Source organism: Bactrocera neohumeralis, chromosome 5, assembly GCF_024586455.1.
Source record: "Bactrocera neohumeralis isolate Rockhampton chromosome 5, APGP_CSIRO_Bneo_wtdbg2-racon-allhic-juicebox.fasta_v2, whole genome shotgun sequence".
NCBI lineage: Eukaryota > Metazoa > Arthropoda > Insecta > Diptera > Tephritidae > Bactrocera > Bactrocera neohumeralis.
Genome location: NC_065922.1, coordinates 44,501,888 through 44,526,720, shown reverse-complemented (window position 1 = coordinate 44,526,720; position 24,833 = coordinate 44,501,888). Strand labels below are relative to the sequence as shown.

The 24,833-nt window shown below is 38.2% G+C and overlaps 1 protein-coding gene across 1 annotated transcript; it reads right to left on the bottom strand.

The window, feature by feature from the left end:
* Positions 1-2,426: 2,426 nt before the first annotated feature.
* On the bottom strand, positions 2,427-24,471 carry LOC126759286 (uncharacterized). Its single transcript, XM_050474022.1, is given in 10 exon segments — positions 2,427-2,742; positions 2,745-4,994; positions 7,342-7,442; positions 7,532-7,743; positions 8,109-8,350; positions 8,556-8,653; positions 11,030-11,202; positions 11,357-11,505; positions 11,590-11,818; positions 24,370-24,471. Coding segments are annotated over 10 exon segments (3,651 nt in total). The 3' UTR covers positions 2,427-2,647.
* Between the last annotated feature and the right edge of the window lie 362 nt (positions 24,472-24,833).

Sequence of the window (24,833 nt, the reverse complement as noted above, 5' to 3'; positions counted from 1 at the left end):
AGTTGGGGGGTATGGGGCCGGGGGGAACAAAACCATTTTGCGAGTTAGTTCACTCTTGGGGCTTTCAGGAAAGCCCTCAACCTCCCCTCTATCCCTACCAGGGGCGTGGCAATAGCGTTCACAAAAAATGTAACATTTTGAGAAAAATTACATTTTTCTTAACCTTTAAAACGCTCTAGCGGCTAAAGTATTTGACCTAGATAAACATACTACAAACCAATTTGGACATGTAACGAACATGGAAACAGATAAATCAACCGTGCGAAATGATAGAAACATACCAAAGTTCATATATTTTCATACACAATATATTTTGGGTCTAGCCAAGCACCGTTGGTGCACTAAGGTGTAATATTATAATATCCTTTTTTCGTCCTTTTCGATACGATATCCTTGAATTTTTTTTCTGAATTCTATAGACAATAAAATTCTAGGAAGCTACCTGGAAGCGCAAGTCGTTTGCTACACTCTAAATATATTTAAATAACATTTAAAAACAAAATATGCCTGGCCTGACCCAAGGGTCTCGATGAGGGTTAAAGCACGATTGTAACAGACAAGTGTAATTTTTGCGGAAAGGTTTATTCTTTCACATAAATTAGTGGTCTGTACACGTTTTATAACAACTTTTAGTTTTATTTTTCAATAGTTTCAAAGTTTATTTCGTGCTCGTGCTTGGTTAAAGCTTAAATATGCCAAATTAAAAAAACATGTCCGAATTGCAGAAAAGTAATATTTTGATTTTCCGAAAAGAAAATCTGACCATTCGGGAAATTATTGATAGAGTTGGCTTCAGCAAGTCTTCCATCGGAGAATTTCTAAAAAAATGTCGATAAAACCAGGTCTCTTAAGAGAAAAACTGGCTCTGGAGCAAAGAAGAAGTCAAGTACTGGGGAAGATAGTTCATCGAAGGCTCGTCGGGCCGCCAAAAAACCACTTTTAACCTCAAAAATGCGTCAAAACCGTTTACGATGAGCAAAAGAACATCAAAATTGGACTCAGCTTGATTGGCGAAATGTAATATTTTCAGATGAGTTCAAATTTAACCTTTTTTGCAGCGACGGTATGTCCTACGTGGGAAGGAAAACTGGTGAGCGGTTGAAGGACGAATGTGTTCAAAAACTGTTAAGCAGGGAGGCAGCCGAATGGTCCAGGGTTGCTTTTCCTACTACGGCCTTGGACAACTACCCCTAATAGAAGGAACTGTCAATGAAAACCCACTTTTCACGAGCGGATGTCCTTATTTTTCAGGATGACTCTGCGCCCTGCCATCATGCCAAAATAGTAAGTATCCATTTATTTGTACAATTAGAGTTAATAGCTATAATTTTAATCACAAATTTTATACTTATCCTTTTTTCTTTCTTTAAGGTGAAGAATTATTTATCAAAAATCGGTGTCTCGACTTTGGAGTGGCCAGGTAACAGTCCGGATCTCAATCTCATTGAGAACCTTTGGTTTATAATGAAGGCTCACGTAGCACAGAAGAGAACAAAGAATTTAGCAGAGATGAATGGAATTTTCGAAGAAGCGTGGTATAAAGGTATTGGAGCAGTAACAATAAAAAACCTCATAAATTCAACGCCCGAGCGTATAAAAGCCGTTATAAAAAGAAAAGGAGGTTTGACAAAGTACTAAAAAGAGTACTTTGGTATAGATTAATATTTGATTTAACAAAAACTATAAAATCATTTCTCTAATGTAAATAAAAAAATTATCACTGTTTATATTGCTAGTTACCAAAATGATACAATATCTAAAACGAATAAAAAAAAGTTTTATAAGTTTAATCCACTACACTGACGTTTTTTACGCTTAATCCTAACGTATTAAATATATATTATTGTTTTAAATAAAAATTTAAACATTCCACTAAAATAATAAGGGGAAACTATGATCCGCTATAGTTGTCCGGATTTCACTGTCCGCTACTGTAGATATACGTCCTTTAGTTTTTGAAATATCATTCTAAAATTTTGCACTCATCCTTTTATCCCCAAGTTCATTGATAAAAATACCCCCAAGCTTCTTGATTGTCCAACTTGAGCTCTGATATGGTTCTATAAAGATGTATTTGGGCTTTTTGCCCATAAAATTTTCATGATATGTGCCGCCAAAGGTTCTTCATCCATTTTGTCATGTACCGCATATAGCCAGCACACAAACTGAACGATCAAAATCAAGTTCTTTTATAAACATTTTTAATTTACACGAACGGGTATTAAGTTTACAAAAATAAAAACTACGTGCTTAGAAAAAAATAGACGCTCAGAAGATTTTAAAAAATAAGTGCTAGACGTCAAAAAATACGAGTACAAGTGCTCTTTACAACAAATGTGAATTGAATATGAAAGAAAAAATTATTTGATTTCTTGACATTAGTGGAAGCAGGAGGATGATCAAGGATCTGATGGGACTATTTATTATTTTGCTTAGAACTTGCTTAATATTTACATTTTTATTGGCTTTCGTACTTATGTACGAGTATATAGTATTTTTTTGGTATTTTAAATGAAACGAAAAGAAATATATAAAAATGCAAGGTTGAAATTCGAATTGGGTTATCATTATTTTTCGTAAATCGTACACAAGTACATAATATGGATATATAACAGCATAGAAATTAAAAAAAGTATTGCATGACTTACTACTTAGTCGGTGTTTGAAGGACATAGCTGCAATATTCCTCGAATGACATACTCGGCGAACTTTGCGTTTCATTGAGTTCTATATTTTGCTCGATTGCTTTGTAATCAAATCTGGCAGAGTTTGATATGTTTCTTCAGCGACAATAGCGTCACACTTCATGTTGAGCACTAAATGCATCACCTCATTGTTAATATATTGAGCGTTCTTCGCTTCACTATTCACTTCATTTAACTGCAAGCGATAACGATTTGGAAACTTAGACGACGTATCTGGATTTCTAGACCCGTTCGAAAGTTTCGGGCACATTTTTTCTTCGTTATTTTTTATTTTTGTAAATTTGGACCGTAATACCGGTGCGGTTGGTTTGACATTATCACTATTTAGCACATTTTTCACTTGTTTTTCCACAATCAACTTTTTAGACATGTTCAAGGGTAGTTCACTTTTTTCAAAAGAATTTTCTATGGCACTCTTTATATCGTGTCTGGTCACTGCTTTCTGCACTGGCACTGCCTTCGGCTCCTCATCATGACTAATGCTACTGTGGCTCAATTTATAGGTTATATAATCTATAGCGGAACTGGTGCGCCACACACGTTTGTAAAGGGTTTTAAAATTCTCGATTGTACGTTCTTTTTCACTGAGACGCGCATAAGCGGTAGCTACTTTATAACAAAGTATGTAATTCTCAATACTTTTTTGACTGTTCCTTAGTGGAACTTCGGAACTTTTGCTGGTCAGCGTAATGCTACCAGCAGACACTTCGTCTACTGCTTTGCTGTCGCACCACGACATATTCAAATTAGTTTCAGACCTGCGTGACAGATCTAGGACGCCGATGTCTTCTTCTGGATACTTCAGATGACCGCGTGGGACCTTTGCGCTTTTAACAGTGTCTGTGTTCGGAGTATGTTGAGACATTAGTGTTGACTTGGTAGCTTTTAAATGTTTGACATTCTTTTTATAAGGGCTAATTAAATAATTGGATTCCCTTGTTAGATCTAAAGGCTTTTCGTTATTAGTTGACATAGCCTTACATCTGACAAATTCTTTTTGCATCATATTGGAGACGCCGCAGTTAAATATTCTTGAATTTGACACTGAGGAGTCGAACGAATTGTTTGTTTTATCTTTTGGCTTGTCGAAAAAGCTTGAAAGTTGTTCATTATTCTTCGTAATGTCGAGAAATGAAATTGGTGCCTTTCTTAGTGTTGGTTTTTCAGTGCTTTTAACGGGGTTATTATTTTGTACTTCTTCACTACTAGATCTCGTGTTTTGTGTATTCAACAGCAGAGAATTTTGTGTACCATTTAAAATACTACAATCTGCTACTAGACAGCTTGTCAAAATTTCAAGACATTCAGCGTTTTTCGACTTTTGTGTTTCTTCGTTAGATTGCCTTGTTTTCTGAGTACCCAAGAACGCAGAAAGTTCAAGACATTCAGCGTTTTTCGACTTTTGTGATTCTTCGTTAGATTGCCTTGATTTCTGAGTATCCAAGAACGCAGAAAGTTCGTGTAATTCTGGTGTTGTTGCACGAAGGGAAGGCTGCACTGTAGGTTTCTGTTCATTTTTTGGTTCTGCTTCGTAAATTGGTAGTTTAGCACACTCTTCAGCACCAGGCTTTGTAATTTCTACTGTATCCGACGTTTTTTGACTTGGTGTATTATTGTTAGCTATAAAATTTCGTTCATATTCTTGTTTCTCCTGGCTTTCCCTTAATTTGTCGAAATCGAGATCACGTTGCTTTAGAAGTCTCTGGTATTTTAACAAAGTCGTATCTAGCGTTCTATCCAGTATTACTTCGGATTTGTCTTGCATGTGGCTAACGGCCGTTGAAGTGTCACATTCATCAGCACTTCGCTCTGTTAGCATAGTTAGCGATTTATCCTTTATATGCTTCCTTTGTGTGAAATATTGCGTTAATTTACTTTGCACGAGCGTTGAATTGTTATTGGATTGTTTATATGTAGTATTAAATGATTCTTCATTTGTGGTAGTATCCGTTATATTAAGATACTTTGCGCAATTCATTTTACTCTGTGCAAAGTGTTGTTCCACTTTAACTGCCTTCAATTTAATGGCGTCGTTACTAAGTTTTGATTTCGAAAAAGTAAAGCTTTTTAAATTTAAGGAAAGTTTATTTTTGTTTGCCAATGTGCTGTTAGTCGTTGTATCGCAAATTGTACTAATAGTCTTGGATAAGTTTGGTTTTACTTTTTTGTTGCATTTAGCAGTTACCCCTGTTTGTTGTTTTCGTTTTTTGGACTTTTTTGAATTTGATACAATTGTTGATTCCATGACACGTTCGTTTAAAATTAATGTCTCGTGCACATCAGCGCCAACTGAAAGAAAGATAAAGAATAGTAATTTAGAATCTTATTCTAGAATTGTGTCTTTGGTAAATTAAATTTACACTATAATTTTATTTAAAGAATCCTAGCTGATACTTTCTCTGCAAATCTTTGTTAAAATGTGAAATATTAATATTGGGCTGCTCTCTTGAAGGTTAATGGAAATTTTTAAAAACTTCAAAGTTTAATATTATATGACGGATTATCCAATTGGAGGTACTCTTGTCAAGAGCCTTTCCTTGACAGATCATGCGTGAGTCATTTTATTTTTATTTAGTATTGGTTGTTATTTCAACATGAAAAAACTTACGCCTAAAGAATGTGTTTTATGCGCTTCCTTCTACTTATGTCAACATAATCCCATTCCCATCTAGAGACCCAGCATTCATTATTTGAGAATATTCGACCGAATAGACCTCGCCCAGCATGTAGTGAAAAAATATAGCAACCCTTGTTGAGATTATAAACAAAGACGGTGGTGAGTCGATTCGGAGTAGTTCGCAGCGACTGGGACTGATATATGGGACGAGTTGCCGCAATTTACATCGAGATTTTACATTGAAAGCGTCCAAAATACAGCTTGTGCAAGAACTGAAGCTACTCGATCTTCCCAAGCGACATCGCTTGGACGTTTTCGAACCAAATTTTGTTCAGCGATGAGGCCCATTTCTGGCTTAATGGGTTTGTAAAGAAGCGAAATTGCCGCATTTGGGACGAAGAGCAATTTGAAGAGATTCAAGAGCTGCCAGTGGTCAAAAATGATGACGGTGAGAACGTAACCGTCAATGGCGACCGTTATCGCGCCATGATAACCGACTACTTGATGCCTGAAATTGAAGCTCGTAATCTCGGCGACATTTGGCTTCAACTAGACGGCGGCACTTCTCCGATGGGATCAATTAAAGGACAATATTTCGGTGAGCAGATAATTTCACGTTTTGGTCCGGTCGTTTGGCCACCAAGATGGTGCGATATCACACTGTTAGACTTTCTGTGGGGATATGTAAAGTCTATGCAGTCGATCCCGTTTCGATTCAGACCTTGGAACAAAACATCACGTGTATCATTGGCCAGTTACCAGTCGTAATGCTGGAACGAGTCATTGAAAATTGGATATTTACTGATAACAAGTGATTGGACTTCGCCAAATGGAGGTTAGGCTAGGTTAATCTTGTAGGCCAATAAGCCACGCATAGATCAGTTTAGTCCTTTGGGATACCATATGAAGTTCTCTCGCTTAGTCAAACGAAACTATTTTTGGAAAGAATAAATTCAAAAAAGTTTAAACAGGCTCTAAGGCTGTTCAAGAGTAAATATAATGTAGCAATATACCTTCACCAAAAAGTGGGAAATTCACCATTTTTGAATAGTTTGGCACTTATTTGTCGATTGACACCAACAAGCTATTTGTCGAAATTCCGTTCTATGTAATTGGTTCAAAACCGGATTTTTATGAGGAAAATTAATATTAACTCGGCAGCAATTTACGAAAATAAATATTTGAAAACTATTTTATGTTACTACAATAATAACATGCAATATGCATTCATGAAAAAACCCTTAGGAATTGTTTTTTCTCCGCCTTGTTCGCACTAAGCATCCTCTCGGAACATAGGGATGACGTGATTTCGACAGTTTGTGACGGCCATATTGGTTTACGGATTTGTGTAAAACTTTGAGAGTGTGTTTACTTTGGTACAACGTTTGGAAATTATCCAAGATTACTACGCTAATTCACGTTCTCCGGTGGCTACTGTAAAAGCTCTTCTCTTGGGTCGAGTCAAGTACTAGTGTGGTTCAGGAAACGTAATTGCATCGCCAAAAATTTACCGTTTGGTGCGAATTGTGATGTGGCAGTATCATCGGAGCTTACTTCTATCGAAATGAAGCAGGAAATGCTTTTACATTCAATAACAAGCGTTACAACACGATGTTGACCAATTTTTTCCCCAGAATTTGATGAAATCGACGCCAGTTATTTCCAACAAGGCAGTGCGTTACCTCATGTTTCATGTCTCAACAAATTTGAATTGTTACTGAGAAAATATCTCGATCGATACTAGTACGCAGGTTCCACAATCGAATGCGAGTTGGTGGCATATTCGAATAATACTTTTAGCACCGGTAAGTTGGTAGTATCGAATATACGACATGTCTTAAAAAAACAACGATTCATATAATTTTTTTTTTGAAAGAGGTTTAAAATTTCCATGACCCTACCTCTGAGTTGCGGGCATAAACTCAATTTATATAAGCGTTATTTTTGGTAGGACCTTAATCATTTATTGTAAAACTTTAAGTTTTAACATAAAATATATGAATATGAATTGAAAATTACCTAATGTGGCATGAATTACATGTGCATACAGCTGCTCAACATCAGGATTTGGTAATTTAATTGTTTTCATAAAACAACCGTACTCCAAAAGCAATGAATCGCTGCAATTCGAAGAAAAAATCAATAAATAAATACATACATACATACTATATATATATAAAAAGGGAGTATATTGATCACTATTACTTACAGATCTTCAATGAAGAGCAGCAGCTGATTCTCGGAATCACCAACAATAAGCAAGGCATTTATACCATGACAAATGTAAGCCTCATTAACTTGTCGCGCACAGACGCGCACCAGACTTTGTGAATCTCGCGTCAATTGTAGGGAATATTCAGGGAATGTTTGTTGCAAATTTTGCAATATCTCATCGCCAAAGGGATATGATTTGTTCAGTATCTATCAATGAAATCAGTAAGATAAGTTGAAAAGCCAACAAAACAAATTTAATTCAACAAACAATACATACTGACATATCTGCAAAATAGATTAGAAAAACCGTTAAGATGACAAAAAGGCGCAAATATAATTCATTGCTAACACAAATTGCAGTCGTTTGAGTAAAATAATTATAGGTTTGTAAACAATTGAGGTGGACGACAGATAGCTACCGTACGGGTGACCTACCTACCTGCTATATTATTAATACTATGTACATACAAGTATACATATAGTATATACATCAGTATAAAAACAAATACGGTAAGTATCTATGAGCGCCCAAGCAAACAGAGCAATAGTTAATTTTCCCTTGTTGCACCTACCGCTTCAATGGTGCGCGCGTCTGTCGCTCCCAATGATTTCAATGTAGTTTTCCCAGCACACACCAGCTGAGCTGAGTAAACGGCACCGATTTTCTGCAATTGTTTCGCTGCATACTCCGAGTTTTCCCACAACTTGGCGTGGAAGCATTTCGCGATTGTCACGGTATGCAATAACGCCTTGTAGCGGCCCAAATGCAATGCATGCGCTTGATGCTCCGACAAGCGCATATACTCCATTAGACCTAGAAACATACATCTTTGTACATACTTATATACATATGAAGGAGTAGTTGAGAATGTAATGATAGAAGAAGAATGCACAAATGAAAATGCTTGCAAACTTAAATGTGTAAATTTAACAGCGCTAAGAATTTCATAGTTAAAATGAAGTTATAAATGCATTCGTTATGCTGATAAGTGGTAAAATAAAAAAAATAGCAGCCATACATTTAGCAATGCGATCACCGATGCGTAACATTTTCAACGATTCCTGCGCCAAAGTCGGGGAGGCGATCGGTATATTTCCAAGTACCGCTTGCAACAAGCTGCAAATTAGAAAGATTATCACACATTAAATTATATTTAATACAGCATCATTAAGATATTAAACAAAGTAATACAAAGTAATATGGTTTGCCACACTTTGCAGCTTTGAAGCGTTTAGCTTCCGTGTGAAAAAATGCGACTGATACGAGGGTGGGAGATAATATAATAATACTAATTTTAAACTCTACAATAAGGTTTAAAAAAAAATCAAAATTTTTAAAATTAAAGTTGAAAAAGAATTTAACTTTATTATTATCATATAAAATTGTTCCATTTAGTTTAAAAATAAAAAAATAATCATATTGAATTAAGAAAATTGTAAACGGCAAGCGCAAAAAGTTTAAAAAGCACATCTAGTTTAAAATTTAAAAATTGTTTTGCCGCCGTTCGCAGCAACTGAGACTGACAAATGGAATGACTTGACGCATTTTACGTCGAGATCCTAAATTGAAAGCGTACAAAATACAACTTGCGCAAGAACTGAAGCCGCTCGACCTTCTCAAGTGGCATCGCTTCGCTATATGGGATCTTAAAAAGTTCCAAGAAGATCCGACGTTTTCGAGTCAAACTTTATTCAGCGATTAGGCCCATTTTTGCCTCAATGGGTATGTAAGCAAGCAAAGTTAATGCATTTGGGACGAAGAGCAACTTGAAGAGATTCAAGAGCTGCCATTTCATCTAGAAACAAAAACGGTTTGGTGTGGGTCCATATTTCTTCAAAAATGATGCCGGTGAGAACGTAAACGTCAATGGCGACCGTTATCGCGCCATGTTAACTGACTATTTAATGCCTGAAATTGTGATCTCGGCGACATTTGGTTTCAACAAATCTCCCACACAAAGCAGCAATCAATTCAATAAGCAGAAAATTTCACATTTTGGGTCAATAGATTGGTCACCAAGATCGTGTGATATCACACCGTTAAACTTTCTCCTGTGGGGATATGCAAAGTCTATGCGGATAATCCCGCTTCGAGCACGCGAATCATTCGCCAATTACCTATCGAACTGCTCGAACGAGTCATCGAAAATTGGACTCATCGGAAGAAAATAACTAATTCAATCTAACTCTGATTGACAAAGTTATGAATTGTTCGAGCAAAATGGTGTATAACGCATATACATTTTGTTAAAAGAGATTCTAATTTGCTGAAAAATAAAAAATCCGGAAAGCACCTGTACGTAAAACAACGGAACATGCTGATAAAGCCAACATCAGAAAAAGCAAGGCTGATCCTTTTAAATCTTCCCGAGAGTTTATGGCTGAAATAAATGAGGAATTTGAGTTTAATGTATTCAGTAAACTTCTACGAAAGCTTCTCAATGATGCCCCTTTTTTTACGAATTAGTAAATGAAAATAAATTGGAAAATAGTACTTTTGAGCGATGAAACAAAGGTGAATTGTATTGGAACCGATGGCAAACCGTTTGTCAATCCTGATACACCAAAAAGTTGTTAAACACGGCGGTGGTAGCGCAATGGTAGAACGGACCGATTTTCATACTCCAATATTTTCAAAAATACTATGGAAGCATTCACGTTCGAATCGCTGCCTGTGAGTTGGACTTTTATGCGCAACAATGATCAAAAGCACGCAGTTAAAAATGTGAAGAATTGGCTCACTGCAGAAAGTATTGACGTTCTGAGCTGGACAGTGCAAAGTGCCGATGCAAACCCCATTGAAAATTTATGAAGCGATGTTGAGGAGCAGATTGCTAAGAAAAAATCAAAAATTCTAAAGAACTTTGGACTGGGTTCGAGGAGGCATGGTACGCATTTCCAAAAAGTAAGTGCCAGAAGTTTGTGGTAGGTTTGCCCCGACGATGCCAAACAATTTTGAAAAATTGTGGTATTGTATTCAAAATATTAATAAAATCAATACTTAAAAAAATTTCTATATAAATATTAAAAGTCCTATCAGCGAAATTTTGTCAATATTTTGTAAAGTAATTTTTATATAATTCTCAAAAATCGCCTTGGTTTAGGCTGTCACACTGGGTCTGTCCCTTAAAGAAGTCTTTAGAAAAACTCCAACGCAGAGTTTGCGTCGAGAATTTCAAAAAATTAATTTATTTTATTTTATTTGTTTGAATCGCTTCGAAAGATATATTATCTTCTACGTATTCTTTTCAAATGACCTATTCGGAAGCGTTGAATGCCACCATTTTTTTCAAATTTAAGCAGAAACAGGGCAAACGCTACCATTTGATCAACACTTTTTTAGAGTTAGAAATTAAAAGTATGGAAGAAATATTTACAAAATTTTTTAAAACCTTCGGCATCTTTTTAACCCACCCTCGTATATGTTAAAATATGTGCATTTTCATAACAACCTTCGGGATTGCCCACTTTTCACGAATCATTAATAAATTACCATGAAATTTTATCCTCACGTGTTTTGATACGCCCGGGGCGGGGAAATCTTAATGGCGTATCATTTAGCGCGTTCAGCAAACGCTTCTCATTAACTCTTAGTGTAAAATCACTGAATTCTCTGCAGCGCACAATTAGATCAAACATTTTTAAAAAAGATTCATCGCCTCGAATCTGTTGGAAATAAAATATTTTTTTTTAGTAAAATAAGTGTGATATTCACGTCTCTTATTAATTAGCATTTATGTCGTAATTCTAACCTTAACGTTATGTGAATAAAATTATGTATGTAAAAGAAATGATTTTCATTCCACCAATTTGTACTAACCTGCCGAAAAAGCTTCATGGTCTCGAAGCATAAGTAATATTTAGCCATTAATTTGCCATAATTGGTGGTCTGCACATCTAATTCATTTTGTGGGTTTCTAGAGATGAGACCAGCATTTTGAAGCTCTTGTATTTGCACTAAACACAGCTCTGGAGGAGTAAAATATTGTCAATTCAAGGCATTTCAAAACACGACTATGTTTTAGTGTGATCTTATGTTTAATTGAAACTTACTTTCCAGTTTGTGCTCAATAATATCCTTATCGGTGTTTTCTTCTAATCCATAATATGAGGGATTTTGCATTGATCGCACGTAGAAGTAAGTGGAACGCATCCATTGCATGGCTACTTCCAGATTATTTATGGTACCCAAAGCGATTTCTGAATTGAGATGTTCAGCCAGGTGTTTGTGTAAATGTGATTCGATTGGCATTGTGCCATTCATCAAAGTTTCATATTTTTGCTGGAATATAATTATAATATTATCAAATATTAATCTTATTAAATTTACCAGAAGCTTCCGTTTTAGTTATATATGTACATATGTATGTATATACTTAGGTATGTATATTATACAAAGTGGTCAAACTTTTGACAGCGCGTGGCGGCCATGGTTGTTTATATATGTGTGCCAAATTTTATCAGTGTGTTTAGTTTGATATTTCATCATGTCACGTTTCACTTTCGTACCACGCTTGGAAATTGTCTAAGATTATTACGCAAATTCACGTTCTTCGGTGACTACTGTAAGAGCTCTTCTCGCAAAAAACGGGCTTCTGAGGCTCATTTCTGCCTTAATGGCTTCGTCAACAAACAAAAGTGTCGATATTAGGGTGCGTGAAATCCTCGTACGTCACGTCTAAACATGGATACATTGCGTGCAAAGTTTGGCAACGCGTTAATTTCTCGAAAGCTCGAAGAGAACATTCAGCACACTATATGGTAGCTGAATTTTCCGCAGAAATGCTGCACCGGGCCATCGAAAATTGGCGTAAATCGTCATTACCTCTGCTCGAAAATTCTACGCAACGACCAACAGATGGTGTCAAGACAGGACCTTACTCTTGTAGAACCTAAAGAGGTGATCTAGAGACTGATGCCGAGAGCATACTGAAATTATGGAGGGAACACTTCTCCAGCCTGCTGAATGGCAGTGAATTGATAAGGAGCATGCATCAGCTTTTTTGTTGAATATGTTTCTACAAAAGCATGCCCGATGATTAGAATTTAAGTGTGCTCTGCCCAATCCACAAAAAGGGAGACCCAACAATCTGCGCCAACTACCGTGGGATAAGTCTCCTAAACATCGCATATAAGGTTCTATCGAGCGTAGTGTATGAAAGATTAAAGCCCACCGTCAACAAACTGATCAGACCTTATCAGTGTGGTTTCAGGACTGGAAAATCAACGCCCAAATCTTGCCGCCGATGACATCGATATTATTGGCTATAACAACCGCGCCGTTAGTTCTGCTTTCTCCAGATTGGACAAAGAAGCGAAGCAAATGGGTCTGGTAGTGACCGAGGATAAGACGAAATATCTCCTCCCACTTCACTGTTGACAACATCCGGTGCGTTTAACGTGGGTACCTGCTGACGACAGCCTTACTCCACGGCGCTCAAAAGCACAGCGGATCAAAATAATGCGTTGATCAGCGCCCTGAGAATGCCAAGCATTTTCAGTACCAATTGGCAGTGTGGCATGGACACACTAACCACCTTGGTCGGGTTCGAGGCCCATCTAAAACCTCTTCCGTGCTTTGGGTCCGGCACCCGGTTGCAATGCAACTCCACATTCCACTGACAAGGTCAGTTCTTCCCGCATTTGGGTTTTAACCACAACCACCACGAATCTCCACAAAGGGCCAAACCCAATGAGCAGATTGGAGTTACCGCCAAGGGCTACTGCTCCCCGTGGTACCAGAATTAAGTCTCCGGTCAGACCTCGTAGCCGAAGCTACTACCAGTTGAGCTTCCATACGGCTCTGGACTGGTAGCCAGGATATTAGTCGCCTCTTACGACAGGCATGCCTTACCACGGGTATATTCGGTTTCCCCCCCGAACCCAAGGGGGTCCCCCCTACCCGCAGAGGGATTCACTGTTGACAGTCATAACTTCGAGGTCGTAGATAATTTCGTCTACCTTGAAACCAGTATTGATACCAACAACAACGTCAGCCTCGAAATCGACCGCAGATTAACTCTTGCCAACAGGTGCTTCTTCGGATATGAGTTTTCATAACACATCTCTTCTTCTTTAATTTGTGAAAATCCCCAAGTTAATTTTATAAATTATTCACATTGCTTTCAACTTTAAGCAATACCTCTTTTGCTTCCCATATTTTATTTTCTATTTTCATTCTAATTAAATTTTTGTACTTATTCACACGACGAAGTAAAATTAAGTAATTAAATTTAAAAATATACATAGAATATCTGGGTATATTTATTTTCTGACTTTTTGTTGTTGTTGACTACATAACCTGTAATCGTAATTACCAATACCACTAATCGTTAGTACTCGTTTAATGAATTACTTGTTAAAACAAGTCACTTTTTAGCTGTCCAACTACAATGTCAAAGAACTAAACAACAACAACAAGTGTAACGGCAACCAGCTTCAAGCAACGACCATCAAGTGCCACAAATGCAAAATCAGCCATTTTTAAGCCACACTTGGTGCAACCAAGCGGCGTTGTAACCATTAAACTGTTGCCCCAACAACAACAACAAAAGCACTGGCCTCCCTTGTGACACCACATCGACGACGACAACGGCAACAGCAAAGTGATGCTGTTGATGCTAATGATGAGTCCAAACATTGAGTACAAGCAGTTAGGCAAATATTCATTGATGCATCGGCCGCTCATAGCTAACCAATATTTGCAGGTACACCGTTTAACTCGACACTACGACGTTGTGGCGATGTGCCGACGTGTTGCCACCAATGATCTCATGTGCAAGGCATCATCTTGACATTTAAAACGCTCACGATTGCCACCAATTTAAATATCGGTGCAGTGAGGAGTGGTGATTCTCCTTTGCATGTGTCTATACATGTATATGTGTGTACATATAGATATGTGGCTGTGTGCGTGTTTATTATTATCCACATATGTGTACCTTCCAAGTTGACTTGCTGACTTGTTTGTCTCACTAAAAAATAATAGTAATAAATAAATAAGCCAATAAAACCTCGTGGGGTTGCGACCGCAAACGGTGTCATCATTTCGAAATTAATTATTTATTGTAAACAGATTTGATAGGTACAAATAAGTTGTTTTAACCGAAAAAATTTTATGCATACTTTTTATACCCTGAACAGGTATTTTAAGTTTGTCAGAAGGTTTGTAACGCCCAAAAGGAAACGTCGGAGACCTTTTAAGACTCTAAAATGTCGGCTAAATGGCAAACACGGCTCCGATTACATTTCTCTACCAGTTTACGTCAATTTTTGATGACCCGGTGCAGTATTTCAGCGGGAGTTTCAGCTACCATATAGTGCGCTGAATATTCTCTTCGAGCTCCACGAGCTTTGCTGGTCGATGGGCGTAACCCTTTATTTAACATAACCCCAGAGAAAATAATTTCACTAGCTACTTTGAGAGTAACGAGTCGCCAAACTTTACTCGCAATCTGTCCATCTTTAGACATGAAACATGAGGCGGCGTACCGTCTTATTGGAAACAGAGACAACGTCTGATAGTGTTTAACGTGGGATTCTGCTGGCGACAGCTTAACTCCAGGTGCTCAAAAGCACAACGGATCAATACAATGCGTCGATCAGCACCCTGAAAACTGGGTAACGATTTTCAGTACCAATCGGCAGTGTGGCATAGACACACTAACCACCTTGGTAGGGCTCGAGGCCCATCTAAAACCTCTGCCGTACTTTGGGTCCGGCACCCGATTGCTATGCGGTTTTAACCACAGCCACCACGAAACGAGATGTGGTTTCCTGAACCACACCAGGATTTGCTTCATTTCATTAGCGTCTTTTTTGTTTGTTGACGCAGCCATTAAGCCAGAAATGGGCCTCATATGAAAACACTTTTTGCGAGAAGAGCTCTTACAATAGCCACCGAAGAACGTGAATTCGCGTAATAATCTTGGACAATTTCCAAGCGTTGTACCAAAGTAAAACGTTCACGAAATTTGGCACAGATTACTATCCAAGACATTACCACAACATCCGAAGAAATTGTTCGGATCGGACCATTATAGCATATTAATATCATACAAACTGATCGAAACCAAGTCCTTGCATGTAAAGTTTTTTCTTTGACAAGATATCTTTACGAAATTTGGCACGTATTATTGTTCAAGGTAACGGTACAATATCCAAACAAATCGTTCAGAAAGAACATCTATAACATATAGCTGTCATGGAAACTGACCGATCAAAACCAAGTTCATATATGGAATATTATAGCTTCGGTGCAACCGAAGTTTTCGTTCTTTCTTGTTTGTTTTAAATGCGATCTTTTGGTGTCAATGAGGTGACGAATAGGTTAAAAGCAAAACCAAATAAATTTTGGTATCGAATTTTCGGGCAGCGAGAAGTTTAATTACCAAAAAAAATATGCATTTATACCGAGATGATACAAGTAGAACTAATTTACTGCAAAAAGCAAAAGTTTTCATGTCAAGGATAGTTAGGCGATTATGGTGGATAGAATTACGATTGCCCTTCGTAAGCAAAATTAGAACTCTACTTCATATAGGAATAAACAAGTTACTTCGGCTGCCTTCACAAAAGGGTTAGAAAGATATTTTGATCGGTTAGCGGTTCCGACGAATGAATAGTCAATTGAGAAAAAAGTGGCAAGTTCAAAATTTCAGGGCACTGGAGAAAAGGCAGCACCGATGCGCAGATGGATAGAGGCTGTACTGGCCACCAGAATAGTTGAAACCACAGTAGGGAATACCAGGAGTTGTCTCGGTACTACAAAACGCTGCCCACAGGGTGGAGTGCTGTCCTCCTGCTAGTTTTGCTAACTGGCAATGGGATACGCTGTCAAGGATATGCGGATGACATTGCTCTAGCTAATGGCAAATCCGGGGATACTTCCTGGGACTTAGTATAAAGAGGTTTTAACTTGGCTAAAGAATGGTGCAGTGGGGTTAAGCTGAGCCTGAACCCCCGAAGACAACCAAAGCCTCGTAAACGATCTCTACCCGGCCTCAAGAACCTAACCCTTGGGATCAGAGAGGTAAAGTTGACTAATATGGTCAAATATCTTGATCTCAAGCTAGATTCCACTATGCGGTGGAAGCAGCATGTTGATCTGACCACTAAACCACTAATAGTATGTAATCGATTAGCTGATAAATCCTGGGCTGCAAGCCAAGAATTATCAGGTGGTTGTACACCATGATCGTGCCATCAATAATTATATGGGGTTGTGGCTTGCGCCTCAAAAGCATCGCAGACTTCGGTAGGGCTCCAACTATCGAAGCTGCCACAACTTGCATGCATCTGCATGTTGGGTGCCTTGCGCACATGCCCGACGGCAGCACTTAAAGAAATGCTTTAGCTCACATCACTTCCCTTAGTAATCGGTCAGGTAGCTAAACACACACTGCTTCAAATGACAGTAGAAGAGTGGCGCAGAAGTAAGGTAATCTCATGCCAGCGGATGAAGGAATTAAGTGGTGTAATACCATTGGCTCTTCTTCCAATGGACAGCATTACCAAAATGGTAAACTTCATTAAGAAGTTCAAGGTTACACTTAGTAGTAAGGTTGAATGGAATGATTCCACTCTGGAGCTGCTGCTTAGGGACAGTACAATCAAATGGTAGACCGACGGTTCGAAGAGGGAAGGAATTGCTGCAGGAGTCGTAGGACCACCCACTAAACTCTCCATACCTATGGAACGTTTTCCGAGGATTTTTTCAAGCACAAATCGTTGCTTTAAGTCAGTGCGTAGAGATAAACCTCCAACGCAACTATCCCAACGTACATATAACCATACTTAGCGACAGTTAAGCGGCACTTAAAACAATCTATGTCGACAAGATCAAATCGAACCGAACGGCTGAATAGTCTATCGAAACTTAACAAAGTGCACCTCATCTGGGTGCCCGGTCACAAAGCTATAGCCGGAAGTGAACCGGGTCATAACCTCAGCATGTTTAAACATCTAATCAATCTCCCTAGGGACAGACTCAGGCAACTTGTGACATTCTACAATGAGCACTGACTAACTTTTTGTGCAAATTGCCGGTTCTGCGACAGGGAGCCTGAAACTCCAGAATACCTGCTATTTGGCTTCATAGCAGTTTGCAGACGCAGGATAAAGGCCCTTGGTTTCATGTTTCCAAATAAGAATCACATCGCCACACTAGCACCTAGCGGTTTATTGGAATTTATCAATATGCTGGGGCTAAGTAGATCATTTTGACTTAGGAGAGGGCTCAATAGTTAGTTAAAAATTAATTCATTTGCATATCGATATATAGTACATATTCCAATAATTCACAAGAAAGTGTTGTCCATAAAATTTACTCCATATCGTGGAAACAATCTAATGAATATCAAAACATGATTGCATAAGAGGATAGGCGTTGACTTTGTGCCAACAAATCTAAATTTCGTATCAACTGTTCCACATTTTTCCTGTTAAACGGGATTCGAAAGAGGGAGTGTATCTGTTCTTGGATTTTAAATCAACCAAGAAGCAGATGGGTCGATCTTATTTTACAATGTGCGTTCGAAAGTAAACAAGACTTTTTGAATCTAGCGCCTCCTGATGGCGCCATCTATATGTCGACTGGTGTGTTAGAATCTGCTATCTTTATCGATTGTCCAGTGAGAATTTCATGACATTTCATTGATTGGAAGTGAAGTTATTGCGTTTTAAGTGTCAGTATGTTTGTGTTATCGATGCGAAAATGAGCTTCGAACAAAGAGCCAACATTAAATTTTATTTTAAAATTGGTAAAACTTTTGCCGAAACGTTTCAATCGATGAAACAAGTTTATGGCGATGATTGCCTATCCCGTAGCAGAGTGCACGAGTGGTTTCAACGTTTTCTAAGTGGTCGTAAGGACATAAATGACGATCAACAGTGGGCCAATCAAAATACGTGATCACCGGAAATTCCATCAAAACTGTGCGTGAATTCATCAAAAATCAGCCGAAATCATCATTGAAATTCATGGAAATGGAATTGAACATCCCCAAAACATCGATTTATCGCATTTTGAGCGAACATTTGGGCTTACGAAAGGTGTGTGCACCGTTTGTTCCGCACAAATTGACTGATGATCAAAAAGTGCTCAGAATCCAACATTCGGAGGTCCAAATATTTGACCAAAAATCACATTTTAACCATTAACCACTCCCCGTATTCACCTGATATGGCACCGTGCGACTTCTTCCTTTTTGGAAAAATGCATTTGCCCATGAAAGGAAAGCGTTATGCAGACGTAGAGGCCATTCAAAAGGCTTGCACCGGCATACTGGCGGCCATACCGGCCAACGAGCTAAAACATTCGTTCGACATGCTTTGGACAGTGCTGTATTAAAGCAGAAGGAGACTATTTTGAATAAAATAAATTGATTTTGCCGAAAAAACATTTGTTCTATTTTTTTTTCTTTAAGTCAAATAGAAACTGAATGAAAATAATTTCGAAATCTCGCATATTTCCGTGAACTAAGTGGTTGATGCAAAAAATGCCATACACACATACAAATATATTCAATCAATAGGCGAAATGTGCTCGCATGTACCGAAATTCGTTCAAATGGAAAAACTGGTAATGCTTCACAACTCCACCCAAATTGTTACAGTTTTTGTTTATGCAAAAATATTGCTAACCTCATGAATATGCACATTTTGCCGTGTACTCCAAATGCTCTCTTTAACAAAAAGAAGATACAATCCGAAAAAATTACATGCTCGTAGTTCGCGCAATTTGCTATGCCTCCAGACTTGCCGGTATCTTGTGGCATTGCAATACCCAGTATTTGCCGCATACAATGTTTCCACACTTAACCAAATAATAGCAATTTTGGCAAGTCAGCATCTCATCACACCACAACCCACATGAAGTCATGAATGTGATAAGTTAATATTAGTTTTTACCAATTCTCACTAATGTTGCCCTCCATTGTCAATTTGACAGCAGCTTTAGAGACGTCTGTCAGGTCGCCTTTGCTCATAATTGTTAAATATTTGCATAAAATTATCACAAGTATGAGAACTCAGAATTTGTAATAAGTTTTAATATTTTTTTCAAATTTGTTTAGTGATCTATTATATAATTGCAAGGTTAGTTGAGTTTTAGATAAACGTTTTGAAATATGGTAATATTTATACTCATGCAACATGCTGTTAGAGAGTATAATATGGTAGTTTCGTTCACCTAACGGTTATTTGTATCACCAAAAACAATTTAGATATAGGGTTATGTATATACAAATGTATAAATAATCAAGACGATCAGACGCGTTGAATTCCGAGTGCCCGTCCGTGCGTGCAAGCGATAAAATTACTTAAAATTTATATATTTCGATCAAGTAAGCTACTTCTTGAAGAAAAATTGACATATGCAAAAATTCAGTTTGATATCTCAAAATCTGAGGGTTCTTTCGTGTATATATAGAGTGACGACGTGTCCTTTGCGGCAATCGTAATACACCCTTTTTTATAGTAGTAGGAAACATCAAAAACCGGTGTGCGGAAAACGGATAAGATATTACAAGGGAGAGAAAAGACATTTAAGTATTTTCTATTGTACGGACTGACTGACTTCTAACTATTGAGTTTCTTAGTGTAAGAAAAAAAGGAGCTGACGCTTCGTTGACAGCTTTCCTTGTATCAGAGGAGTGACACATACATACATACATATGTGATGTCAAATTTTCCATCGTTACACACCGTAGCAGAGTGCACGAGTGGTTTGAACGTTTTCAAAGTGGTCGTGAGGACATAAATGACGATCAACAGTGGGCCAATCAAAATCCGTGATCACCGGAAATTCCATCGAAACTGTGTAGATTTTTGCTTTTCCTTATGTTTAAAAAATGAAGGGCACTGAAAAATAACGTGTTCGAAGTCTACTATGCACTCTGAAAACATCGGAGAATACGTACTAACGGCATGATTAGTTTGGAACAGTTACTTTCTAAAGCATCTATGGCCACTCAGTATTTGGGTTAGGCGGAAATTCATATCGTCTGTCTATCCACGAATTAATATCTGGGAGCAGTCTGTGGGTTCATCGGCCTTTCTATGCTTTTTTCTGCCTTTTAGATGGCTCTGTTTGCTGATATAGTCGCGCGAATTTGTCTGCCTGGATGTCAATAGGCGGCATGCTGCCTGGTACTTCAGCAGCAGCGCTTGATATCATTCGGTAAGCACTTATTACTTGTATTGCAAAAAGCCTATGCGCTGCTTTATTAGTCTTGCATATGATTTTATGTTCAACGCCTGTACACAATATTGAGGAACTCATTGCTTTTGCTATTAAAAATCGCCGGCTGGAACGCACGCAGCCTCTATTGGCCATCATCTCGATAGAGCGTTATATATTTTGTTTGCTTTGCCGGAAGTATACGTCAAGTGTTCCTTAAATTTTAACTTGGAGTCCAATATTACTCCATATACTTCGGCTGGGGCTGTGAAGTAATCTCACAATCCCCTATGAGTGAGTGTTACCCTTTCTTGCACCTTTCTTGTGCTTATGAACAACACTTCCGTTTTCTGCTCAGTCAGCTCTAAATTCATTGTTGTAATGGTTGTATGTTTAGCCACTGTTACCATTAGGAGGTCATTCGTATATGCGATTGTTTTCACATTTTTTGGTTGATGTATACTTAGCACCCCATCGTTTTCGTAGCACCCCGTCCTATTCAGAGTTCTGCGCTTTTAACGGTATAAATTACAATTAAGCTTTTCTTAGTTTAAAAAAGTATGGATGATTTTAATGCCTCGAGCACTAGATTCCTTTACAGACCTCTTCTTCTTCTTCTTTACTGGCGGAGACACCGCTTACGCGGTTATAGCCGAGTTAACAAAAACGCCAGTCGTTTCTCCTTTTTGCTATGTGACGCTAATTGGCGATTCCAAGCGAAGCCAGGTCCATCGCCACCTGTGTCTTTCCAACGGTGTGGAGGTTTTCCTCTTCCTCTGTTTCCCCCGGAGAGTACTGCGTCGAAAACTTTCAGAGCTGCAGTGTTTTCGTCCATTTGGACGATATGACCTAGCCAGCGTAGCCACTGTCTTTTAATTCGCTCATCGTTCCATCGAATGAGCCTAGTCGCGAGTGCGAAGACTGTTTGTTTGATGACAGGAGATATTTCGTCTTTACTAGTCCTATATTGTGTATAATATAATAAAACTAGAGGACCCGTCCACGCTTCGCTGTGGCTGATACATAGATAATACTACTACTACCATCTATACGATTTCTATTAGTTGCATTATAACTATTCGTTAATAAGATATAGCATTTTTCTGAAGCAACTTGTGTTAGTTTACAAAAAAATGGATCATAAAGCATTTCGTGTAATAATAAAGCATTGCTTTTTGGGGAACCGAGGACAATGATGCTCTAAAGAGGAGAAAGCTCTGTACAAAGTGGTTGCCTCGCAAGTTCATAATCCAACAGAACAACGAATAACTGATTCTGAGAAGTGTTTGAAATAAAACCGAATTTTTGCGTCGGTATGTGACAATAGAAACATAGCCCCATCATTTCTCACTGGAGTTCAACCGACAGTCATTCTAGTGGACTGCACATGGTGAACCGGTTTTCAGACGTGGATTACTGAGCCAGTTATGTTCTATTTCACTGCGTATTTGGTTGCAGTTCTTTTCTACTATTCCAAATACTTAGCAATTGTATTAGTTTTGAGGAAGAATCTGTTTAAAATTGTACGCATATATTCAAGGAAAGGAGGATGATTTGAAATATAATCTTTGTATTTATGAGTTGAATTAAATTTTGACAAAAAGAGATAAAATGTATCCTATGACCTTAGCCTGGTTCCAAGCTACCTTCCCATCAATTTTCAGTTAAATCGATTCAGCCGTTCTTGAGTTATAAATGGTGTAACTAACACAACTTTCTTATATACATATGTATAAGAAGGAATAAAAAAAACATGCGACCGAAATTGAATGATTCAAATATTTGACAAATAAAAATATTGAAAAACAAAACAAACAAAAATTGAAAAAAAAAATTGTATGGAAAAATTTTACTTTTTGGTAATTTTCCACTGTCTCTTAACATTTAGGAGGATGAAAAATAGATGTTGTCCGATTCTCCACCCTAGCCGATATGCACGCTAAGATTCACGAAAATCGGTCGAGCGGTTTCAGAGGAGTTCAATAACGTACACCGTGACACGAGAATTTTATATATTAGATATATTTCTGAGCAACATTTGATCTGTTGTGTAATTTTTCTAGATGGAAATGGAACTGAAACTTAATTATTTTTATTTTTATTAAATTCAGCAAAACATTTTAAACATTTTCGAAGCATGTATTTTTCTATACGTAATACATAATTACACTCTCTGAGTGGAGGTATTTAAACAAGTTTGCAGCGTAAGCGAAGAAACCCAGCAATCATTTTCCATGTCAAACCCGATATACAAGCATAAAAAATGAACTAGTTTGCGCATCCCCATTTCTCAACAAACTGTCATTAAAATTGAAATATATTGCGAGCAAATTTATTGTTTATGAATTTGGAGCATGTATAGTTTTGTCAAGGAAGCCCATACGAGTTTGCGCGCGCCCATATAAATTGAAAAAAATAATTAAATATTTTTCTTACATAACTTCTGATAAAACTGAGCACTTTTACAACCATTTTACAAGGTCTAAATATAAACCTAAAACACATAAACGCCAATTTGGAAAAAGAGCTAAAAGAGCAACAAAAAAAACCGCAGCAAAATGAGCCCAGATCTGTGAAAAAGGGGTGTCGTTATCGGCTTTGCCGCCACTGGCGATGTCTACCACAATTGTTGTTGTTGTTGGTCGTAAACGTAACTACCAGCCCATCAGCCAGCATGTACATATGCCTGTCAGCGCCGAAACATCAAATTGGTGAACTAAATTGGGTGAGTGTGTCAGTGTGTGAGTGACTGAGTGAGCTTGCAACAATTCACGGGAAGCATTGTTGCGGTGGCGCTTGCCGCACAATGAACATAAAAGGAGTGATGAATGAAGGTAGCCAAGTCGCCAAGACGGTGTGCCACCGAAATGCTGACGATCAGACTGCTGCCGCTGACGACGGATTACTGACGTTAATACTATGTGCCTATATGCATATGTTAGCATTTATTGTTGTTGTTATTTGTATAATAATTGTATGAATGTTTATTTTTGCGCTACAGAAATGCTTGCTGGTTGTATTTACAACGGCATTGCTTTGGCGCTTGGTGTCGTTGCTGCCGCACCTAAGCACGACTTTGAAGGTTACATGCCGCCGCCGCTGTCGTCACCACCATCCACATCACCATCACCTCCACACTGCCTCGGTAAGTCGTGTGTTACAACATTTTTGCAACAACAACATGCGAGCTCAACGCTCCTTTTGCTCAAAAACGTGCGACCTACTCCACGGCTATGCGGGGGTGTGTGTGTGTGAAGGGTACGCCGAAATGTTGGCAAATACAATTTTTGCATGGAAGCGTTTTTTGGCAGCAAAGCGCTGAAGAAGGCACACAAAATCAGTCAAAAATGCCGCAAATACCGAAAATATCCGCAGCGGTTGACCTGGCAAGCGGCGACCCACACATACACATGCACTCACAACTCCATGTATATATGTAGGTGCAATGCCGTTTCTACTTAACGGAGAATTTAGAAGATGCCATCAATAAGACACCGTAATATGTTGGAAAAGTGATATAGCAGCCAAGCTCGACGAGAAAAAAACATCTGCATTGCTGCGACCCACACTGGGTAAGGCCGCCGTCAAGTTAGAGATCGCAACATAAGTAGTGTCTTCTTCTATTTCATCTTTGACCATTTCATGTGACTTGCTCGGTTCATTGGTTGCTGGCTAAATTGGGAATCATAGCTGATATGCGACAATTGCTGCTGCTGACTGGCAGGCAGTCCACCAGCCAGCTCACGAGCAGCCATTCAATCCGCAATTGCGGGTACCCAACATTTATCATGGCATTAAAGAGCCATACGGCGCTGTGCACATTCATACATACAAACATTCGCGAATCGACACGGATGCAGCATTTTTTCACTATGTTAAATAGAGAATTGATGGCTGTGACCAACTAAGCACGAGTATTATATTTATACGAGTCGTTATGAAAAACCTCAAAGCTGCTGCGGTGGCTTAAAAGAAAACCCACAACTACAAAAAAGTTGCTCAACTTTGCTCACCTTATCATTGTTGAAGCGATATTTTCTTGTTGTTCTACTATCTTTGCTTGGGTTTTATTTTTATTGTTGCTGTTATTGTTGTTAACATCATTGCGTTTAGTCTA